We start from the raw sequence: 23,688 nt of genomic DNA, 5'->3' as shown, positions 1-23,688 counted from the left end.
GCCATTCGTTGTCGTGCTGCCCCAGCTGGCAGGCAGAGCACCTGAGTCCATCCAGATGAGGCCGGGGCTGCGGAGCTCAGCTGCCTCTCGCCATCACCCACCTGCTTCCCCATGTGCTCCCGGGCAGCCGGGGGCCTCTCCCAGTGGCCCATTGCATCACCCGCCTCCAGCCCGCAGTGGGGGTGCGGCTTATGTTCAGATACTAAAGGGAACTCTACAGAAGGGTCCTTCTTGGGTCCATGCAGGGGCTGTTGTCTGTGCCGCATTGCGCATTTTTCCCGGTCACCCTGGGGCCTCTCGCCACAGCCCTCTCCTCCGGGGTTGGTCCTTCCTGACCAGCGCTTGGACCCTCTGACCTATGCTGCAGCTGTGGCAATGCCGGCTCTTTAACCCACTGTGCCGGGCTGGGGATTGAACCTGCGACCCAGTGCTCCTGAGATGCCACTGATCCTGTTTGCCACAGTGGGAACTCCCAACGGAACTTTTTTTTTTTTTTAATTTTTGTCTTTTTGCTATTTCTTTGGGCCGCTCCCACGGCATATGGAGATTCCCTGGCTAGGGGTCGAATCGGAGGTGTAGCCACCGGCCTACACCAGAGCCACAGCAACGTGGGATCCGAGCCTCGTCTGCAACCTACACCACAGCTCATGGCAACGCCGGATTGTTAACCCACTGAGCAAGGGCAGGGACCAAACCCGCAACCTCATGGTTCCTAGTCGGATTCGTTAACCACTGCGCCACGACGGGAACTCCTTTTTTTTTTTTTTTTTTTTTTTAAATAGAAGTTTCCTTGTGGCACGGTGGGCTAAGGACCGACTGTTGTCACTGCTGTGCTTTGGTCATGGCTGTGGCTTGGGTTCAATCCCTGGCCCAGAAACGTCCATATGCCATGGGTGTGGCCAGACAATTAATATTCTATTTTAGAAATTTAAAAATTTAAGTTTTGTCTTTTTTTTTCTTTTTACGGCTGCACCTGTGGCATATGAAAGTTCCCAGGCTAGGGGTTGAATGGGCGCCGCAGCAGCCAGCTTATACCACAGCCACAGCAGCACGGGATCCGAGCTGCCTCTGCCACCTACACCGCAGGTTGCTGTAACACTGGATCCTTAACCCACTGAGCGAGGCCAGGGATCGAACCTGCATCCTCACGGATCCTATGTTGGCTTCTTCACCCGCTGAGCCACAGTGGGAATGGCTAATTTTTTTTTAAAGTACAGTCGATTTATAACATTGTAGCCATTCCTGCCCTACAGCCGAGTGACTGGGCGATGCATGTACATAGATTCTTTTTTCCATTCTTTCCTACCGTGGCCTCTCCCGGGAGACTGCATATCATTCCCTGTGCTATACAGCGGGACCAGGTTGTTTGTTCATCTTTTATATAATAGTTTGCATCTGCGAACCCCAAACTCCCTGTCCATCCCTCCCCCACCCCTCCCTCTTGGCAACCGCAAGTCTGTTCTCTCTCTGTCTGTGTAGCCTCTATTTTAGAGCAGTTTTTTGTTCCCAGCAAACGTGAGAGGAGAGCACACAGGTTTCCCGTTTCCCCTCGCCGCCACCCCCACTCCCCCCAGGCACAACCTCCCTGCTATCCACATCCCCAGCTGGAGTTCCCTGGTGGCCTAGTGGTTAAAGATCCAGCGTCGTCACTGTTGCGGCTCGGGTCATGGCTGTGGCGCAGATTCTGTCCCTGGCCTGGGAACGTTTGCATGCTGCAGGGGGTGGCCAGGAAAATAAATGAATAAAGAAATCCCCCAGCAGAAGTTACATAGTTACAACCGATGAACCTACACGGCCATAGTTTAATCAGGGCTCACTGATGGTGTTTGGACAACGGAGTCATGCCCTGTATCCATCATTAGGACATGAGGCAGAGTATTTTCTCTGCCTTAAAAATCCCCCGTGGGAAGTTCCCTTTGTGGCTCAGCGGTAATGAGCCCATCTAGTCTCTATGAGGATGCGGGTTCAATTCCTGGCCTCGCTCAGTGGGTGAAGGATCTGGTGTTGCCGTGAGCTGTGGTGTAGGTTGCAGATGTGGCTCGGATCCTGCGTTGCTGTGGCTGTGGCTCTGATTTGACCCCTAGCCTGAGAACCTCCATATGGCATAGGTGTGCCCACCCCCCCAAAAAACAAGATCACCTGGGATGTGCAGTCACCTTAAGACAGTCGAGTGGGCCCCTTGTTCTTCGGTTTGGAGGGAATTGCCACGGGGTTTAGTGGCGTCGGCTGTGGGAGGCGAGGTTTAGGGGTCTCATGAGGCTGACTTTCTAGGCGGAACGTCCGGGAGACCTGCCAGCCCCTCCCGCTCTTCCCTGCCTGCTGCCGAGGGGCCAGGTGGCCGTGCTTGTGACTGTGCCAGGCTGGCTTGAGGCTGGCTCTTCATCCACGCTGCCCTGACCCACCCTGCCTCCCCTGCCGGGTGCCTGAGGCCGTGGCTGGCTTACCTGTGCATCCAGCATCCAGCGAGCAGGTCTCACCTGTGCGTGGAGGATGCCAGGCACGGGCAGGCCGGGCACGGCTGTGTTGCGTTGGGCTCCTGCCCAGCCCTGGCCTTGGGAATGGCACCTGCTTTCACGTCAAGTCTTCACCGGGGGCCACGGCTCAGCTGGGGAAGCAGTTCGCACACTTAGCTGGGTCTGTGCTCCTAACCATGCCCTTTGGAAACTAGTTAGGGCTCTTGGAAAATGTAAAGATTCTTAGGCTTTGTGCTGCTTAATTTTATGGTGACGCGGCTGAGCCACGGACCCAGGGATGTGGTCAAACTCTGGTCCACGTGCTGCTGGGAAGGTTTTTTTTAAAGGTGAGATTAAGGCGTTCCTGCCACGGTGCAGGGGCTTGAGAATCCCACTGCAGCACCTCAGGTTACTGTGCAGGTGTGGGTCCGATTCCTGGCCTGATGCAGTGGGTTAAAGGATCCCAGGTTTTGCTGCTGTGGTATATGTAGGTCACAGCGCTGGCTTGGATTCACTCCCTGGCCCGGGAACTTCCATGTGCTGCAGGTGTGGCCATAAAATTAAGAAAAAACAAACAAACAAACAAAAGGGTGAGATTAACATTGAACTCATGCAGCCACACGGATAGACTTAGAGGTGTTCATACTTAATCAGTCAGACAGAGAAGGACAAGTACCATAAGACATCACTTATATGTAGGATCTAAAATATGACACAAATGGGAGGTCCCATTGTGGCTCAGTGGAAAAGAATCTGAGTGGTACCCTTGAGGATGCAGGTTCGATCCCTGGCCTCGCTCAGCGGGTTAGGGATCTGGCATTGCTATAAGCCTGGTGTAGGGTGCATATGCGCCTCGGCTCTGGCATGGCTGTAGCTGTGGCTGTGGCTGTGGTGTAGGCTGGTGGCTACAGCTCCAATTCGACTCTTAGCCTGGGAACTTCCATGTGCCATGGGTGTGGCCCTAAAAAGACAAAAAAAAAAAAAAAAAAAGACACAAATGAAATTATTTATAAAAGAAAGAGACTCCTAGACATAGAAAACAAACCTATGGTTACCAAAGGGGATGGGGGGAGCAGGGATTAACGAGGAGTTTGGGATTAATGTCTACATACCACTGCATATAAAATAGAGAACCAATAAGGACCTAGCGTACAGAAGTATACTTAGTATTTTGTAATAACTTATAAGGGGAAAGGATCTGGAAAATAATGAGTGTGTGTGTGTGTGTAGTTATGTGTATAACTGGGTCACGTGGCTGTACACCTGAAACTAAGACAGCATTGTGAGTCAACTCTACTTCAATGAAAAAGAAATGGTGATAGGAGTTCCCTGGTGGCTCAGAAGGTTGAGGATCTGGCATTGTCACAGCTGTGGCACAGGTTTGATCTCTGGCCGGGGAATCTGCATGTCATGGGTGTGGCCACAAAAACAACCCCTGCCCCAAAAGGCCCACTGACATCAGTAGACTTTGAGTGAACCAGATTGTGCTCCGTAAAGTGGGTGGGCCTTGTCTAATCAGTTGAAGATCTTAGGAGCCAAAAAGGACCTGCGGTTTCCCAAGGAAGAAGGAGTTCTGCCTCCAGGGGGTCTTGGGACTCGAGCTTGAACCTCAGCTGGTCTACTCTGCAGATTGTTTGGCCCCTCTGCAGTGGAATCAGTCACTTCAAATAAACCTCTCTCTCTGTCTCTGTCTCTCTGTGTGTCCTCTCAGTCCGGGTCTCTGCAGAGATCAGTAAGTAACCAACATATACTTTACCTGCATAGATCCCAGTAAGAGAAAACCAGTTAGACACGGGGCCAGGGGTGGGGTGGGTCTGAGGAGTACAGGGGCCAAGCCCCTCAGGAATAAATGAGCAAACTGTCAAAAAAAAAATTTCATCGCCTCAGATTGAAGGACTTCACTGCCAGGTGTCCTCCCCCTGTGGAAAAGTCCCTACCTCTGTCATTTTTATTTTATTTTATTAAAAAATTTTTTTGGCTGCATTTAATGCATGTGAGTTAATTTTTTTTATTGTACTAAAAATTTGTATTGGGGGGGGAAGCAAAGAGATCCTGCTGTAGAGCACAGGAAACTCTATCGAGTCCCTTGTGATGGAGCATGATGCAGGATAGCGTAAGAAAAGAAATGTGTGTGTGTGTGTGTGTATGTGTGTGTGTGACTGGGTCACTTTTCTGTACAGCAGAAAATTGACAGAACACTGTCGACCAACTTTAATGCAAAAAATGTTTAAAAAAGGCAAAAAAAAAAGCAAAAAAAATTTTTTTTGGACCCACTGCTGCGTGTGGAACTTCCTGGGACAGGGATCGAACCACCTCACAGCAGTGACAACTCTGGATCCTTAACCTGTTGAGCCACCAGGGAGCTCCTCTCTGTTGATTTCAAAGATTGCTTGCCGTTGAATTCTGCTTCTCAGAGGCATTATTGGTGGGCATGATTTTTTTTTTTGTTATGAACATTTGATTTATTTCTCTTTCTTAAAAAAGTGATTGTTCTAGTGCTGTGAAAATGTCATGGGTAATTTGATGGGAATTGCCTTGAATCTGTAGCTTGCTTTGTGATTTTATTTCTCTGTAGGCATCATTGTACGCTACATAAAGCTTGGTATCCTAGGGGGGTCCCTTGTGATGCAACAGGATTGGCAGCCTCTCAGCAGCACCAGGATGCAGGTTTGAGCCCCAGCCTGGCGCGGCGGGTTAAGGATCTCGCATCGCCGCAGCTGTGATGTAGGTCACAGCTGCGGCTCAGGTCTGATCGCCACCCTGGGATCTCTGCATGCTGCAGGGCGGCCAACAAAACAAAACAAAATAACGCTTTGTATCCTGTTTTTTTTTTTTTTTTTTTTTTTTTTTTTTAACTGCATCATTTCTCTGGTTTATTGACAACCCACCAATAAGTGACCTATAAAAATTCGACTCGGGTGTTTTGGTCCTTTGCTCACTTCAGGTCCTACAGGGTATTTCTCATTTCAGGCGAGACTGTGCTGGCTCCCAGGTCATTTCCTCTGTTACATGTACCCTGCTCTTGATGAAACTTGGTGTCTCTACACGGGTGCTGAATAGAAACGCAGAGACAGAGTTGTGGGTGAAAGAGAACAAGATAGCTTTACTGCTTTGCCAGGCAGAGGGGGCCACAGCAGGCTCGTGCCTTAAAGACTGCACCCTCTTTGGGAGAGATTAGGAGGTGGTTGTGTAGTTTGGGGAGTGGGAAATAGGGCCTCAAATAAGGATCAGGGCAGAGGCAAGCTTGCTTTGTCTTTCAGAGCTGGTGTGTCGTGGCCCCAGAACTGGTCCTGGTGGTCGTCCCTTCTTCCCAGAATAAAGAAGGCTTCGTCAGGTATTAACGTCTTCCGTCTGTCGGGGGTTTAGTTCTGCAGAAGGGCTCAAAGACATTGCCGTGTGTGTCCTTGAGGGGGAACCAGGACCTGCCCCCAGGCGGCACGGTGGTCTCCTGACGGCCCCTCGGGGTCTCTGCCTCCCTTCCCTTCCCTGATCAGCACCTGTGGGCACCTGCTCTTTGGGGCTCAGGGAGGATGGTCCTGGAGGCTGAAGCTTATTCCCCAAAAGCAAGACATGGGGGACACAGAACAACAGCTTGTGTGCCCGGGAGCCTCACAGGGCGCTAGCTTGGTTACATTGTCGCAGCAGCCGCTGGGGTCGCGGCTGTGGCGGGGGGGGGGGGGGGTCGCGGCTGTGGCGGGGGTTCCACCCCGGCCGGGTGCGGCCAAAAACAATGCTTCTGGGGTGGATTCACTCCCCCACCCCCCTAAAAAAATCAGACCTGTGGGCACCCAAATGGAAAATACTCCTGCCTCTTGGCTAGTTCTGTGCCGAGGGTGAGGGCAAAACCTGCCCTCAGTGCTGCCCCCGATCTTGCTTTCCTTCTTGGCTTCTGGAGGACGGGCACCTCCCCAGGACATCCGAGGGGAGGTGGCTGCGCTGACACCATGAGCCGGACCCATGAACTGGGCCTGCTTCGTGATCCAGCCTCGCTCTTGCCACACGCCTGTTCTACCGACGACTGCTTGTAGGACCCAATGAGTTTTTTAATCTGGGGGGGAGGCTGGGTACCAAGGGATGCAGAAGTGCCCGGGTCGGGGGTTGAACCCAGGCCATGGCATTGACTCCATTTCCTGTGGTGACAGCACCGATCCTTAACCCGCTGAGCCACCAGGGCACTCCAGGACTAAGGAACTGTGGAGTGTAGGACCTGAATGTCTTTGTGGGTTTCCTCTTCTACCCGCCTCATTTTAGGATTGAGGCACAGAGGATCTAATCCGTTTCCATACTAAGGCGGTTCTTCCAAAGGCAAAGGGAGTTCTTCCGCCCTTTCCCTTCTCAGTGCCCTGTGCCTCTCACCCACCACTCCCCATGCCTGTTTGCCCTGGCGACCATCCGGTACACTCCATCTCCACGCAGTGGCCCGTTGGCGTATTTATTATAAGTTGAATCTTGGAAACAGGTGTCCTTCTGGGTCTGGCTTCTCTCTGAATGTGGTGGATTCAAGGTCCATCCACTTGGCAGCCTGTGTCACTCCTTTTCATGACTAAGTCATATTCCATTGTGTGGATGGACCCCATGCTGTGTATCCATCATCGGTCTGTCCGTCCACATATCCTCCACCCATCCACCCGTCCATCATCCATCCATCTGTCCATTCATCCATCCAACATTACCTGTCCATCATCCATCATCTGTCCATCATCTGTTATCCACCTCCACCATCCACCCTCCACCCATCCATCTGTCATCTATCCATCACCCATCCACCCATCATCCATCCATCCACCCATCCATTAAGGACACTTGGGTTGTTCTCAATTTTCTGCTGTTGTGACTAGTGCTGCTGTGAACATTTTCAGAGATATTTGAGTGGATAATTGGTTTCGTTTCCCTGCATAGACCGAAGGTCCATGGTTTCTTTATGCTGCATAGACCCGTGGTCCATGGTTTCTTTATGCTGCATAGACCCGTGGGTACACGGTTTCTTTATGCTGCATAAACCTGTTATACATGGATTCATTTCCCTGCATAGACCGTGGGTACATGGTTTCGTTTCCCTGCATAGACCCGTGGGTACATGGTTTCGTTTCCCTGCATAGACCGTGGTCTGGTTTTTTTGTATAGCCTCCGCATGCCGTTCCTGGCCCCTGGGTACCATGGACCCGTTCCATGGTTTCCCTTCTGCATAGACCCGTGGTCCACTCCCTGCATAGACCCGTGGGTCATGGCTTTCATTCCCCTGCATAGCACCCGTGGGTCCATGGTCGTTCTGCGCCGTGGTCCCATCCTGCTCCGTTCATGGCTTCCCTGCATAGACCCGTGGGTCATTTTCTTCCACTAGACCGTGGGTCCATGGTTTCGTTTCCCTGTATAGTCCCGTGGGTCCATGGTTTCACTTCCCTGCATAGACCCGTGGGTCCATGGTTTCACTTCCCTGCATAGACCGTGGGTCCATGGTTTCATTTCCCTGCATAGACCCGTGGGTCCATGGTTTTCACTTCCTGCATAGACCGTGGGTCCATGGTTTCATTTCCCTGCATAGACCTGGGTCCATGGTTTCACTTCCCTGCATAGGACGGTGGGTCCATGGTTTCATCTTCACCTTTGCATAGACCCGTGGGTCCATGGTTTCTTTCCTGTATGTGTTCCCTTTGATATTAGGACTCCGTGGGGGGTACCCATGCGGTTCCTCCGTGGTTCCATGTTCGTTTCCCTGCATAGACCCGTGGGTCCATGGTTTTCTTCCCTGCATAGACCCGTGGGTCCATGGTTTTCGTTTCCCTGCATAGACCCGTGGGTCCATGGTTTTTCCGTTTCCCTGCATAGACCCGTGGTCCATGGTTTCTTTCCCTGCATAGACCCGTGGGTCATGGTTTCGCTTCCCTGCATAGACCCCTGGGTCCATGGTGTTTCAGTTTCCCTGCATAGACCCGTGGGTCCATGGTTTCGTTTCCCTGATAGACCCGGTAGGGTCCATGGTTTGTTTCCCTGCATAGACCCGTGGGTCCATGGTTTCACTTCCTGCATAGACCCGTGGGTCCATGGTTTTTCCCTTCCCTGGCATAGAACCCGTGGGTCACATGGTTTTCATTCCCTGCAATAGACCGTGGGTCATGGTTTCACTTCCCCTGCATAGACCCGTGGGGTCCATGGTTTCGTTTCCCTGCATAGACCCGTGGTCCATGGTTTCGTTTCCCTGCATAGACCGTGGGTCCATGGTTTTCCTTTTCCCCTGCATATGACCCGTGGGTCCATGGTTCACTTCCCTGGCATAGACCCGTGGGTCCATGGTTTCACTTCCTTGCATAGACCCGTGGGTCCATGGTTTTCATTTCCCTGCATAGACGTGGTCATGGTTCGTTCCCTGCATAACCCGTGGGTCCATGGTTTCTTTTCCTGCATAACCCGTGGTCCATGGTTTCATTTCCTGCATAGACCCGTGGGTCATGGTTTATTTCCCTGCATGACCCGTGGGTCCATGGTTTCATTTCCCTGCATAGACCCGTGGGCCATGGTTTGTTTCCTGATAGCCGTGGTCCATGGTTTCATTTCCCTGCATAGACCGTGGGGTTGGTTTCCTTCCCCTGCATAGACCCGTGGGTCCATGGTTCACTTCCCTGCATAGACCCGTGGGTCCATGGTTTCACTTCCTGATAGACCCTGGGTCATGGTTTCATTTCCCTGCATAGAACCGTGGTGTCCATGGTTTCTTCCCTGATAGACCGTGGGTCCATGGTTTTTCCCTGCATAGACCGTGGGTCCATGGTTTTGTTTCCCTGTATAGACCCGTGGGTCCATGTTTACTTCCCTGCATAGATCGTGGTCATGGTTTCTTCCCTGCATAGACCCGTGGGTCCATGTTTCATTTGCTGCATAGACCCGTGGGTCCATGGTTGTTTCGTTTCCCCTTTGCATAGACCGTGGGTCCATGGTTTCATTCCCTGCATAGACCCGTGGTCCATGGGTTTCAGTTCCTTCACTGCATAGACCCGTGGGTCCATGGTTCATTCCCTGCATAACCGTGGGTCCATGGTTTCATTTCTCCTGCATAGACCCGTGGGTACCCAACGTGGTTTTCATTTTCGGCCCTGCATAGAGAAACCCTGGTGGGTCCCGATGGTCTTTCATTTCCCCTGACCCAATAAGACACCCCGTGGGGTCCATGCATTGTTTCTTTTCTTCCTGCATAGACCCGTGGGTCATGGTTTCGTTTCCCTCATAGAACCCTGGGTCATGGTTCATTCCGGCATAGACCGTGGGTACAATCGGTTTTCGTTTCCCTGCATAGACCCGTGTCCAGGGTTCATTTCCTGCATAACCCGTGGGTCCATGTTTCGTTCCCTGTATGACCCGTGGGTCATGGTTTCTTTCCCTGCATAGACCCGGCGTCCATGGTTCATTCCCTGCATAACCCGGGGTCCATGGTTTCACTTTCCTGCATAGACCCGTGGGTACATGGTTTCATTTCCCTGCATAGACATGTGTTACATGGTTACGTTTCCCTGCATACGTGGTCCATGTTCGTTTCCCTGCATAGACCCGTGGGTCCATGGTTTCATTTCCCTGCATAGACGTGTGGGTCCATGGTCCTTTCCCTGCTTGACCCGTGGGTCCATGGTTTCATTTCCCTGCATGACCCGTGGTCCATGGTTTCGTTTCCCTGCATGACCCGTGGGTCCATGGTTTCACTTCCTTGCATGACCGTGGTACATGGTTTCATTTCCCTGCATAGACATGTGGTACATGGTTTACGTTTCCCTGCATACCCGTGTCCATGGTTTCTTTCCCTGCATTAGACCCGTGGTCCATGTTTCATTTCCCTGCATAGACGTGTGGGTCCATGGTTTCATTCCTGCGTTACCGTGGTCCATGGTTTCTTTCCCTCATGGACCCGTGGGCACATGGTTTCGTTTCCCTGCATAGACCCGTGGGTCCATGGTTTCATTTCCCTGCATAGACCCGTGGGTCCATGGTTTCATTCCCTGCATAGACCGGTCCTGGTTTCACTTCCTGCATAGACCCGTAGGTACATGGTTTCACTCCCTGCATAGACCCGTCCATGGTTTCATTCCCTGCATAGACCTGAGTGCTGTTTCGTTTCCCTGCATGACCCGTGGGTCCATGTTTCGTTTCTCATAGGACCCCGTGGGGTACATGGTTTCATTTACGCTGCATAGACCGTGGGTCCTGGTTTCATTTCTTCCCATAGACCCGTGGGTACATGGGGTTTCATTTCCCGTAGAGAATGTGGGTCCATGGCCTTCATTTCCCGCATAGACCCGTGGGTCCCATCATTTCGTTTCCCTGCATGGACCCGTGGGTACACGTTTCGTTCCCTGCATGACCTGTGGGTACATCGTTTCGTTTCCCTGCATAGAAATTGTGGGTACATGTTTCATTTACGCTGCATGGACCCGTGGTACATGGTTTCATTTCCCTGCATAGACCCGAGGGTACATGGTTTCGTTTCCCTTGCAAGACGTGTGGGTCCATGGTTTCGTTTCCCTGCATAGACCGTGGGGTCATGGTTTCACTTCCCCTGCATAGACCCGTGGTCCATGGTTCGTTTCCCTGCATAGACCCGTGGGTCCATGGTTTCTTTCCGCTGCATGGGACCCGTGGGTCCATGGTTTCGATTTCCCTGCATAGACCCGTGGGTCCATGGTTTCGTTTCCCTGCATAGACCCGTGGTCCATGGTTTCATTTCCTCATAGACCCGTGTCCATGGTTTCATTTCCCTGATGGGTACCACGTGGACATGGTTTCGTTATCCGCATGGACCCGTGGGTACATGGTTTCATTTCCCTGCGTAGACTTGGGTACATGGTTTCATTTATCCTGCATGGACCTGTGGGTACATGGTTTCATTTATCCTGATGACCTGGGTACATCGGTACATGGTTTCATTTCTTTGGCATAGACCTATGCATACATGGTTTCATTTACGCTGCATAGACCTTTGGGTACATGGTTGGGTTTCTCCGGCACAGTCCTAGGAATGGGATGGGCGGGCTGTGCCTTTGGAAGGACACCGACTCTTTCCAAAGTGGCTGCACGGTGTTACATCCCCACCAGCAGTGGAGGAGGGTTGCAGTTCTCTGCAGCCTCAGCACTTTGTTATTTTCTGTTTTTTTTGCTTTTCTTTTTCTTCTTTCCCCTAATGTAGCTGTCATCCTCAGAGTTGTAAGCAGTATCCCCTTGGGGCTTTGATTTGCTTCCCTAATGCTCCCTCTCTTTTTCTATTTTATGTGGGGTTTCCCTCTCTTCTTTTTTTAATTCATATGTTATTTTGTTTTGGAGTAGAGTTGATTTGCAATGTTGCCTTAGTGCCCAGGGTACAGCGGAGTGATATAGGCCTGCACACACGCATATCCATTCATTTTTTTTCAGATTCTTTTCCCATAGAGGTGATGATTAAAAATATTGAGTAACCTCGCTGTGCTAGACAGCACGTCCTTGTGGATAAACATTTTATACCGAGTAGTCTGTGTCTGTTCATCCCAGCCTCTAATCCCTGAGACTCTTTAAAGAGCTGTATTTTATTTCCCAGTCGAGCACACGAACTAAGAACTTACGGAGGAAGGGCAGAAACTATAACCCACGTGCTCTGGAAAGGATTCCAGGACGGCTTACCCCTGTCTGATAAGACAGGCAGTGTAGACGGGTCCGCCATGAGGATATGGGTCGATCCATGGCCTTGCTTAATGGGTTAAGGTCCGGCATTGCCTGCGAGCTGTGCTGTAGGTCACAGATGCAACTTGGATTGGTGTTGAAAAGAAAAAGGACATTCAGACTAAAGATCTTTCTTTTGCAAACAGGCTGCAGTGAAGGTTTTTTTGTTCACATGTGTCTGATACCTGCGAGAGTGCATCTGTGGCCTTCATTCTTTTTTTATTTTTGGTTTTTGTTTTGTTTTTGCTTTTTTAGGTGCACCAGCAGCATATGGAGGTTCCCAGGCTAGGGGTCGAATTGGAGCTCCAGCTGCCGGTCTACACCACAGCCACAGCAATGCCAGATCTGAGCTGCATCTGTGACCTACACCCCAGCTCACAGCAACGCTGGATCCTTGACTGACTGAGTGAGGCCAGGATCAAACCCGTATCCACATGACACTATGTTAGGATTTTAACCCGAGGAGCCACAGGAACTCTGTTTTGTTTTGTTTTGTTTTATTCTTAAAGCGTTTTTTTTTTTTTTTTTTTTCTCAGAAGGGCTTTTAGCAGAAATTAGTGTTAGAATAACCAAGTTTTATTTATTTATTTATTTTTTTTATTTATTTTATATATAATTTTTTATTTTCCCGCTGTACAGCAAGGGGTCAGGTTATCCTTACATGTATACATTACAATTACATTTTTCCCCCACCCTTTCTTCTGTTGCAACATGAGTATCGAGACAAGTTCTCAATGCTACTCAGCAGGATCTCCTTGTAAATCTATTCTAAGTTGTGTCTGATAAGCCCAAGCTCCGATCCTCCCACTCCCTCCCCCTCCCATCAGGCACCACAAGTCTCTCTCCAAGTCCATGATTTTCTTTTCTGAGGAGATGTCATTGTGCTGGATATTAGATTCCAGTTATAAGTGATATCATATGGTATTTGCCTTTGTCTTTCTGGCTCATTTCACTCAGGATGAGATTCTCTAGTTCCATCCATGTTGCTGCAAATGCATTATGTCATTCTTTTTATGGCTGAGTAGTATTCCATTGTGTATATACACCACATCTTCCGAATCCAATCATCTGTCGATGGACATTTGGGTTGTTTCCATGTCCTGGCTATTGTGAATAGGGCTGCAATGAACATGCGGTGCATGTGTCTCTTTTAAGTAGAGCTTTGTCCGGATAGATGCCCAAGAGTGGGATTGCGGGGTCATATGGAAGTTCTATGTATAGATTTCTAAGGTATCTCCAAACTGTTCTCCATAGTGGCTGACCAGTTTACATTCCCACCAACAGTGCAGGAGGGTTCCCTTTTCTCCACAGCCCCTCCAGCACTTGTTATTTGTGGATTGTTAATGATGGCCATTCTGACTGGTGTGAGGTGTATCTCATGGTAGTTTTGATTTGCATTTCTCTTATAATCAGCGATGTGAGCATTTTTTCATGTGTTGTTGGCCATCTGTATATCTTCTTTGGAGAAATGTCTATTCAGGTCTTTTGTCCATTTTCCATTGATTGATTGGCTTTTTCATAAAGCGTTTTTTAAAGGCCAGGTTGGGGTTGTTGTGGTTGCTGTTGCCTCTGGGTGTTAGAATCCTTTGTTCTTGCACCTGCCCACGGGGATCCGGTCAGAGTGTTCGTGTCAGACTCATACAAGACAAATCGTGTTCTCTGCTCTGTACCGTCTTATCTCTAGATGAACAGAGATGTGTTATGCGCAGTGGAAGTGAATCCGATGAACATCCATGAGGACGCAGGTTCGATCCCTGGCTTCGCTCAGTGGGTTAAGGATCTGGCGTTGCCGTGAGCAGTGGTGTAGGTCGAAGACACGGCTTGATCCTGCATGGCTGAGGCTGTGGTGGAGGCCGGCAGCTGCAGCTCTGATTCGATCCCTAGGCTGGTAGCTTCCATATGCTGTGGGTGCAGCCCTAAAAAAAAAAAAATAATAAAATAAATAATAATAATAAAAATAAAAAGAGAGAAAGAAAAGTGTTATCCGTTTAAAGGTTAGGGCCTGGAGAACGGGCTGTGCTGTTTGCGTCCCGTTCTGGGCAACCTTCTGAACACCACAAAGCCATCGAACACGGAGCTTAAAGTTTAAGGATCTGATGTGGCGTCAGCTTTGTTCTTCTCTCTTAACACTCGGAGCCGCCGCTCACGTGCCGTGGGCTCCGAGAGCCTCATCTCGCCGTTTCCCAAGCGCTGGCCATCGCCGAGCCCTGAGGGCTGCTCTAAACACGGTCTGGACGGGAGCTCTGCCCCCGCACCCACGATCTCGGACGCTCGCCACATGTCCGGTGAGCCACGGTCTCCCCTGAGCTTCTTCCTGAGTCGCAGGATAATCTGAAAAGAAATCCGAAGGCGAGTGGCTGCAGTGCTGGCTCGTGAGGCTGCAGAACTCGGTGCTTGGGGAGGAAGGGAGCAGCGAGCTTCTGGGCGGTGGCGGCTGGTGGATGGGCATCTGGAGCCGGGGTCCCAGCAGCTGGTGCACCTGGGAGCAGTTCTGTCTGGAATTTACGCAGGGCTCGTGTGAACATCCTCGGGAGAGGAGCCGACCCTGGGAGCTGGTTGGAGCCCAGGGTCACAGACATACAGGGTGTGGAGAAGAGGGGGGGTGACAGTGCAGGTGATTTCAGGGGACCCCCTGGATCTGTTGGCGGCGGGGTTTGGGAGAGACGTGGCAGGGGTGTGCGTGGGCACTGACCAGCGTCAGGAAGATACAGGGGACTGGCTCACTGCCCCCGGCGGCTCTGTCCAGGAGGGCTGGCATGTCCCCATGTGGCTGCATGTGTGTACCCGTGGTGAGCGTGTGACTCATGCCTCCCCCCCGCCTCCACCACCGCAAAGGATAGCTGGTCCTAGCTCCGTGCACCTGCACAGGTGCAGGTGAGCAAGTTCAGTGTGAGGTCCTTCCGGTGAGTGTTCAGCCAGCAGGACCGGGTCCTTGTGCAAAGGGGCATGTGGACAGGAACGCTTAGCAGGAGGCCCATGTGAGGACATGCAGAAGACGGCCATCTATCACTGAGGAGAGAGGCCCCGGGCAGACCCTGGTAATGGGGACCCTTGACTCTGGACCATTCTGGGCTTCAGACTGGGAGGGAGGGCGCACGTGTGCTGTCAGCCCCCTTCCGAGCGGGGTCCTTCGCTGTGGCTGCCGAGGAATCTCGGGTTGTGGTACAGGACCGTGGGGTGTTGCTGGGACCATGGTGGCCGCAGGTGCGGGTGGTGGACAGAGGCGGGAAGGGTGTTGGGGAGCAGGATGGAAGAAGCGAGGACGGCCGTGCAGAGGCTGTGGATGCGGGAGGACTTTGAGGGGGCTCAGAAGGCCGAGTGAGTGGGAGGGAAGTGTCCATGGACCTAGAGGTGGCCTCGCGTCCTCGGGAGCGGGATGGAGGCGGATGCATGGCCTCGGGGTGCTTCTGGGCATGGCGGGTGGAAGCTGCGAGCAGAGTGTAGGAAGCCAGAGGAAGGGCCGTGGAGCTGTCAGGTGGTGGAGGCTGGGCGGAACCACGTCCGTTTCCTGGAAGGCGGCCTTGCGGCAGGTGTCCTTGGGGTTGAACAGGGGGAGGCTTCTAAGCCAAGTGTGGACGGCACGCTCTGCTTCCTCCTGATCCCATCCCGTAAATTCTGGGGAGAGACGCATGATTTAGACGACGATGGTATCACTCATGAAAGGGAACCGGGTGGGCGGCTGTGCGCACGTCGGTCGGATGCTGTCCGGAGTGAGAACGTGTCCCTCTGCAGGAAACACCCAGCCGGGACGGGAGATAAATACACACACGCTTTCAGTAAAAGCAGTCCCTGGTACCGCGTGGGCTGTGCCCACATGATACGGTGCTTGTTTCTTACCTCAAATAACACCTCTGTCTCTCTTTCTTTCTTTCTCTCCTTCTTTTTCTTCCTTCCCCTCTTTCCCGTCTGCCTGCCTTTCTTCCTTTTTGTTTGTTTGTTTCTTCTTTTTCTTTTTCTCTCTCTCTTTCTTTCCTTCCTTCCCTCCTTCTATGTATGTATATATATATGTATGTATCTGTCATCATCTGAATTATCTATCTATCCTCTATTGGTTGTCATTGACCCATCATCTCTCAGTCTGTCATTTATGTGGGTATGTACCTGTGTATGTATCTATCATCTTTGAAGCTATCACCTATCACCTCTCTCTCCATTACCTACCTACCTACGTATCTATCTATCTATCTATCTATCTATCTATCTATCTATCTATCTATCTATCACTATTATTTATCTATAACCTGTCTGTCCGCCTGTCTGTCCATCTATCCATCTATCTATGGTCTATCTGCCATCTATGGATCATCTGTCTCTATCATTTATATCTATCTGTCTGTCTGTCTGTCGATCTGTCATCTCTAGCTTTCTATCTACCCCCCCTCCTTATCTCTCTCTTTGTCCCCATCTATTTATTGAGGTGCAGGTGATGCCAGTAAGTTACAGGTGTACAGCTCAGTGAGTCACAATGTGTAAAGGTTATACTCCGTTTATAATCCTTATAAAATAGTGGTTTCTTCCCACGTGGTACAGTATCTCCTTGCAGCTCCTTATGTTATACTTACGAGTTGGTACCTCCCCCCTTCCCGATCCCCACTGGTCACCGCCCGTTTGTGCTCTAGTCTGTGCGTCTACTTGTTTTGTTATATTCACTAGTTTGATGTATTTCTCAGGGTCCACATTTCAGTGATACCATGGTATTTGTCTTTTCTGTCTGGTTTCACTTTGTATGATAATCTTAGTTGCATCCATGTGGCTGCAAGTGGCATCATTTCGTTCTTTTTTTTTTTTTTTTTTTTTCAGCTGCACCTGTGACATATGGAAGTTCCCAAGCCAGGGATGGAATCTGAGCCACAGCTTCAACTACACCACGGCTGTGGCAACGTGGGATCCTTAGCCACTGCCACATGTGACACCTATTTCATTCCTTTTTTATGGCTGAGTAATATTCCACTGTATATATCTACCACATCTTCTTTATCCATTCCTCTGTCGATGGACATTTAGGTTGTTTCGTGTCTTGGCTATTGTGAATAGTGCTGCTGTGAACATCGGGTATGTGTATCTTTTGAAATTTGCTTTTCTCTGGATAGATGCCAGGAGCGGATTGCTGGATCATATGGTGGTTCTGTATTGCGTTTTCTGAGGACCGTCCATACTGTTCTGCCTAGTGGCTGCATTAATCAATTTCCATTCCCACCAACAGTGTAGGAGGGGTCCCTTTTCTCACCGACAGCTGGAATTTGTGTCTTTGGGGTGATGATCATTCTGCCTGGCGGGATGTCACACCTTGTGTGGGTTTTGAGCTGCGTTTCTCTGATGATGCGCGATGGGGCATCTCTTCCTACGGATGAGGCTGCTTTTATCACAGCACTTGCAGAAAGGTAGCAGGTTGGGGCCACATGTTTGAGACAAACTCCGGAAAGGAAGCAGGCTTCCTCTGTCACGAGGCAGGGGGGTGTATTGTCACAGACTGGGACCCCCAGCATGGGTGGGAAGCAGAGACCTGCCAGAGACGTAACTGGTTTCCCCGCTCCATCCTGACATCCTGCGGGCCCCTGAGCTTTGATAATTGTATTCTGTCACACTGGGGTTGTTTGCTTGCGGCGGGAAGGTCTGCAGGATGTGAAACACGGCACACATCACAGGATCACCTCCAAAAGTTACAGAAGCGGGGAGTTCCCATCGTGGTTCAGCGGTAATGAACCTGACTAGGATCCATGAGGATGAGGGTTCCATCCCTGGCCTCGCTCAGTGGGTGAAGGATCTGGCGTTGCCATGAGCTGTGGTGTAGGTCTCAGACACGGCTCGGATCCCCCCACTGCTGTGTCTGTGGTGTAGGCTGGAAGCTCCAATTCTGACTCGACCCCTAGCCTGGGAACCTGCTTATGCCACAGGTGCAGCCCTAAAAAGACAAAAAAAATTGCCCAGCATCCATCATATGCAATTTTCTAACTACAATTGGGAAAGAAAGTATACAGAGGTGAAAACTTACACTTTAAAACACCCTCTGTATTGAGTGAAGCCCCTCTCCCCCAAAAAATTAAAAAAAAATCAGGACTTGGGGAGAAAATCACCTAATCCGAGTGGGTTAATCCAGGACACGCCCCCCCCCCCCCCCGCAGCTGGAAATTCTCTCTGTTAAGGAGACCTTTGTGCAAATGACTTTGGAAGCATCCTTCCTGCGCAGGTGTCAGTGGGGGATGAGCAGGGACCTGTTGCAGGCGGTCATTCCTCAGGGCGGAGCCACGATGTTCCATTTGCCCCTTGAGAGCCTGGAGGACATGGAGGTGCTGGGAACCACAGCTGCGGGACCCCGGCTCCCGGGGCGCCGCGCCCTCCCCCGCGACGCCCGTCATTCTCACCACGCGCGTCCTCTGCCGCTAAACCTTACCCGGCTGTCTCTTTGCTTCTTCCGCAGTTTTCCCGCCACAACCCGGGCGCGTTGCCATAGTGACCGGAGGGACGGAGGGCATCGGCTTTGCCACCGCGAAGCATTTGGCGAGACTGGGCATGCACGTGATCATAGGTGATGACTGACTGCCATGCGCCCTGCGTGTTGTCATTTTTAATTTTCTTTCTTGATTGTTTGTTTTTTATTCTCTCTTTTAAAACTATGGTGTTTTATTTTTTTTTAAGACTGTAATTGTTTTACAATGTTGTGCCAAGTTCTGCTGTACAGCAAAGGGACCCAGGCATACACAGACATACATTCTTTTTCTCACATTCTCTTCCATCCTGGTCTATCCGAGAGACTGGACAGAGTTCCCTGGGCTGCCCAGCAGGGCGTCATGGCTGGTCCATTCTCAGGGTCAGAGTCTGCATCAAGGAACCCAAACTCCCGGTCCATCCCTCTCCCTCCCTCCCCTGGGCGACCCCAAGTCTGGTCTCCATGCCTGTGAGTCTGTTTCGGTTTTGTAGATGGGTTCATTTGTACCATATATTAGGTTTCACCTAAACACGATCTCATGATATTTGTCTTTCTCTTTCTGACTTATTTCACGTAGCATGAGAACCTCTAGGTCCATCCGTGCTGCTGCAAATGGCATTATTTCATTCTTATTTTATGGCTGAGTAATATTCCATTGTAGATATGTACCACGTCTTTGATTGTTTGAAGTATAGTTGATATACAAGGTTGTGTCAATTTCTGCCGTACAGCAAAGTGAGACGGTCAGACGGAGACATACATATTCCCTTTCTTAACGATCTTCCATCCTGGTCCATCCCAAGAGACTGGACAGAGTTCCCTGTGCTGCACAGCAGGACCTCATGGCTCATCCATTCTCCATGTCCTGGTTTGCTTCTGCGAACCCCAAGCTCCCCATGCAGCCCCCTCCCTCTCCCTCCCCCTTGGCAACCCCACGTCTGGTCTCCGTGTCTGTGAGTCTGTTTCTGTTCTGTGCATGGTTCGTCTGTGCCCTGTTTTAGATTCCACACAGACCTGCTCTCCTGTGGTGTGTGTCTCTCTCTGTCTGCCTCTGAGTTTTAGAGGAAGTGGGGGACCCAGGTACCGAAGGGATGATGTGCTTACAGATCCGACAGGTGCACAAGACATGAGGGGATGCTCAAAAGCTGAAAAAGGCAGGACCTGTGGTCATCGGTTCGGGGCAGAAGTTGAGTTTCTGCTTGAATATGGATGGCATTTTTTTTTTTTCTGTGTGAATCAGTGCAGTCCACAATGATAAGTACAAAATAGCTTTTGCCAGAGCTGTCGTGACAATTGTGTGACAAACTGGGCAGATTAAACAGCAGAAATTTATCTCCCCCGGTCCTGGAGGCTGGAGTCTGAGCCCAGGGGCGGGCAGGGCAGGGCGGGTCCCTCCCGAGGCCTCTCTCTCCTGGGTGTGTGGACAGCCGTGTCCTCACAGGGGAACCCCACCCCCCGTGACCTCATTTCTTACCTCCTTCCCCTCTTGAAAGTCCTTTCGCCAAACACAGCCTCACTCCGAGGTTCTGGGTGTCAGGGCTTCAGATATGACTTGGGCGTGTCATCCTTACCCCGTGATGGAATCCAGCAGCTTCTGCAGCTGTAACCTGTACACACGCTCTTATTTTTCCTTCTTCTTTTTGAAAATGTCTTTCTTTTTATATTAGTGATTTTTATTTTTATTTTTTCCGTTATCGTTAGTTGGTTTAGTTTCTTTTTGAAATGTCTAACAGCTCTGCTGTACGGTACAGAGAACGGTGTCTAGTCCCTTGGGACAGAATATGATGGAAGTCACTGTCAGAAAAGGAATGTGTGTGTATGTATGTGCATAACTGGGTCACTTTGCTGAACAGCAGAAGCTGCCAGAACATTGTAAATCAACTGTAATTTAAAAAATTTTTTAAAGTAATTTAAAAAAGGAGAAATTTTTTTTCTTTTCTTTTTTTCTTTTTATTTCTTTATATATATATATATTTTTTTTTTTTTCTACTGCACAGCATGGTGACCCAGTTACATATACATGAATACATTCTTTTTTCTCCTGTGATCAGGCTCCGTCCTAAGTGACTAGGCAGAGTTGCCAGTGCAACACAGCAGGGTCCCATTGCTCCTCCATCCCGAAGGCTACATTCCTCATCTCTTTACTCCAAGCTCCCCGTCCCTCCCCTTCCCCCTGGGCAACCACAAGTCTATTCTCCAAGTCCATGATTTTCTTTGCTGTGGAAAGGTTCCTTTGTGCCATCTATTAGATTCTAGATATAAGCGATATCATATGGTATTTGTCTTTCTCTTTCTGACTGACTTCACTCCATATGAGGGATCGAGTTCCATCCATGTTGCGGCAAATGGCATGATTTCGTTCTTTTTTATGGCCGAGTAGTATTCCGTTATGTATATAGACCACATCTTCCTGATCCAATCATCTGTCAGTGGACATTTGGGTTGATGCCATGTCTTGGTTATTGTGAAAAGGAGAAAAATTTTAAGGGCTAATTTCGATCCTGAAATCCTCTCTGAAAATGAAGGAAGTTCCTTCTGCTAGGAAAGTAAAGACAGTTCAAGTGCATCCATTTGACTTCTGTGAATATTCCCATCCAGTTTGAGGCAGAAGTTTGAATCAGCTGGCAAAAATGATATGGAGACATTAGCTTTGAACAAAAGCCGTAATATTTCTTAGGTTCCTCTTGACATCATCTGGATTTATTAATCCCTTTTATGATGTCTTTTTTGTTTTGTTTTGTTTTGTTGTTTTTGGCTGCACCCACAGCACGTGGAAGTTCCTGGGCAGAGATCAAACCTTGGGAAGGTAGGATGAGGTCTAATTGAGAAGGTGGAATGATGACTAGTGGGAAGGTAGGATGAGGACTAGTGGGGAAGGTAGAATGAGGACGAGTGAGCAGGTCAGGAGGAGGACTAGTTGGGAAGGTAGTGTGAGTGCGAAGGTCAGGACTATTGGGACGATTAGGAGGAGGACTAGTTGGAAGATAGGAGGATTAGTGGGAAGTTTAGGAGAAGGTCTAGTGGGAAGATTAAGAGGAGGATTAGTTGGAGGTAGGAGAGGACTAGTTCGAAGGTAGGAGAGGACTAGTTGGAAAGTAGGAGGACTAGTTGGGAAGGTAGGATGAGGGTGAGTGGGAAGGTAGGAGGAGGACTAGTTGGGAAGTGGGAGGAGGACTAGTTGGGAAGGTGGGAGGAGGACTAGTTGGGAAGGTGGGAGGAGGACTAGTAGGGAAGGTAGGAGGAGGACTAGTTGGGAAGTGGTAGGAGGACGAGTGGGAAGGTAGGAGGAGGACTAGTTGGGAAGTGGGAGGAGGACTAGTTGGGAAGGTAGGAGGAGGACGAGTGGGAAGGTAGGAGGAGGACTAGTTGGGAAGGTCAGGAGGAGGACTAGTTGGGAAAGTAGGAGGAGGACTAGTTGGGAAGTGGGAGGAGGACTAGTTGGGAAGGTAGGAGGAGGACTAGTTGGGAAGGTCAGGAGGAGGACTAGTAGGGAAGGTAGGAGGAGGACTAGTTGGGAAGTGGGAGGAGGATGAGTGGGAAGGTAGGAGGAGGACGAGTGGGAAGGTAGGAGGACTAGTTGGGAAGGTAGGAGGAGGACTAGTTGGGAAGTGGGAGGAGGACTAGTTGGGAAGTGGGAGGGACTAGTTGGGAAGTGGGAGGAGGACTATTTGGGAAGGTAGGAGGAGGACTAGTTGGGAAGGTAGGAGGAGGACTAGTTGGGAAGGTAGGAGGAGGACTAGTTGGGAAGTGGGAGGAGGACTAGTTGGGAAGTGGTAGGAGGGCGAGTGGGAAGGTAGGAGGACTAGTTGGGAAGGTAGGAGGAGGACTAGTTGGGAAGTGGGAGGAGGACTATTTGGGAAGGTAGGAGGAGGATGAGTGGGAAGGTAGGAGGAGGACTAGTTGGGAAGTGGGAGGAGGACTAGTTGGGAAGTGGGAGGGACTAGTTGGGAAGTGGGAGGAGGACTAGTTGGGAAGGTAGGAGGAGGACTAGTTGGGAAGGTAGGAGGAGGACTAGTTGGGAAGGTAGGAGGAGGACGAGTTGGGAAGGTAGGATGAGGACTAGTTGGGAAGGTAGGAGGAGGACTAGTTGGGAAGTGGGAGGAGGACTAGTTGGGAAGGTAGGAGGAGGACTAGTTGGGAAGGTAGGAGGAGGACTAGTTGGGAAGGTCAGGAGGAGAACTGGTGGGCAGGGCAGGAGCTGAACCTGGGTGAGAAGCGTGTCCCGCCCACACCCGCTGTGCGCATATGCGCGCAAGCCTGCAGTGCCCACGCATCGGAGGCCGGATGCATCCCTGCTGTCACCTCCTGTAAGCGACGTTTGCCGAGTGTCAGGACCCGTCCCCATCAGCGGGTTCTTCTCTTGATAAAACTGAGTTAGCCCCACATCCTTGCCCAACTGTGTCTTCTTCCCCCTGAGCGTCTGCTGTCCTTGCTTTCAGTTTCTCTGTGGGTCCCACACCATCCCCGCCCATCCGTCCCACAGGGACTCTTAACACCTCCTTGTGTCTTTGAGGAGGTAATTGGATACATCCCAAGGGGGCGATTTTTCGTTGTACGTGGCGGGAGGGACAAGGTCACTTCATAAAACACTCTCGTTGACTCCGTGTGCTTTTATGGGAAACGCAGGCGCTGAGCTGCGTGCCCCCAGTTCCTCACTTCTCCGTCCGGAAGCGGTGCCTGTGTAAAGAATATTCAGTTCCTTGCTGACGAGGTGAGGTGATGATCTGGGTTCGCGTCTAGCCTGTTAGTACTGCTGAGAGGGCGTCGTTTCTTCACTTGCCCATCTGTTCCGCACGTCTGAGTTCTTACTGTGTCAAAACTCCTTTGGACAGAGGATCCCTCTTGTCTCCTTACGTCTTCTTTCGTTTGATTTTTTTAATGTTAAGAACATCTTTAATTTATTTTTTATTAATGTGTATGTTTAAGTTGAAATTTTTAATGTCAACGTTTTTAAGTAGAATTTTTTGTCTTCCTGGGCAGTTGCCTTGCCGTGCCGTGTCTTTTTTTCTTAATTCCTTCATGATGACCCGGGCTCCCTTGCGAGCAGGAACGTAGCCATGGTCCGGCTTGGATTTGCACCCATCCAATTGATTTTTCTTTCCTTAGGTAGAGTTTTACTGACGTCACGTGGGTGTA

General features: G+C 50.4%; 1 protein-coding gene across 13 annotated transcripts in view; it reads left to right on the top strand.

Moving 5' to 3' along the window:
- Positions 1-23,688, top strand: part of LOC102159510 (dehydrogenase/reductase SDR family member on chromosome X) — a 334,565-nt gene that overhangs the window by 23,307 nt on the left and 287,570 nt on the right. For 12 of the 13 annotated variants that reach the window (XR_002341343.1, XR_002341344.1, XR_002341342.1 and 9 more), the window contains exon 2: positions 18,544-18,651. The exons of the other annotated variant lie outside the window; for it this stretch is intronic. Coding sequence is in view for 2 of the 12 variants with exons in the window: in XM_021082457.1 (XP_020938116.1) it covers positions 18,544-18,651 (108 nt within the window). In the remaining 10 variants the exon portion in view is untranslated. The remainder of the gene's footprint in view (positions 1-18,543; positions 18,652-23,688) is intronic. 13 annotated transcript variants of the gene reach the window in all.

This window comes from Sus scrofa, unplaced genomic scaffold (genome assembly GCF_000003025.6).
Source record: "Sus scrofa isolate TJ Tabasco breed Duroc unplaced genomic scaffold, Sscrofa11.1 Contig905, whole genome shotgun sequence".
Classification (NCBI taxonomy): Eukaryota; Metazoa; Chordata; class Mammalia; order Artiodactyla; family Suidae; genus Sus; species Sus scrofa.
This window is presented reverse-complemented; position numbering and strand designations above follow the sequence as displayed.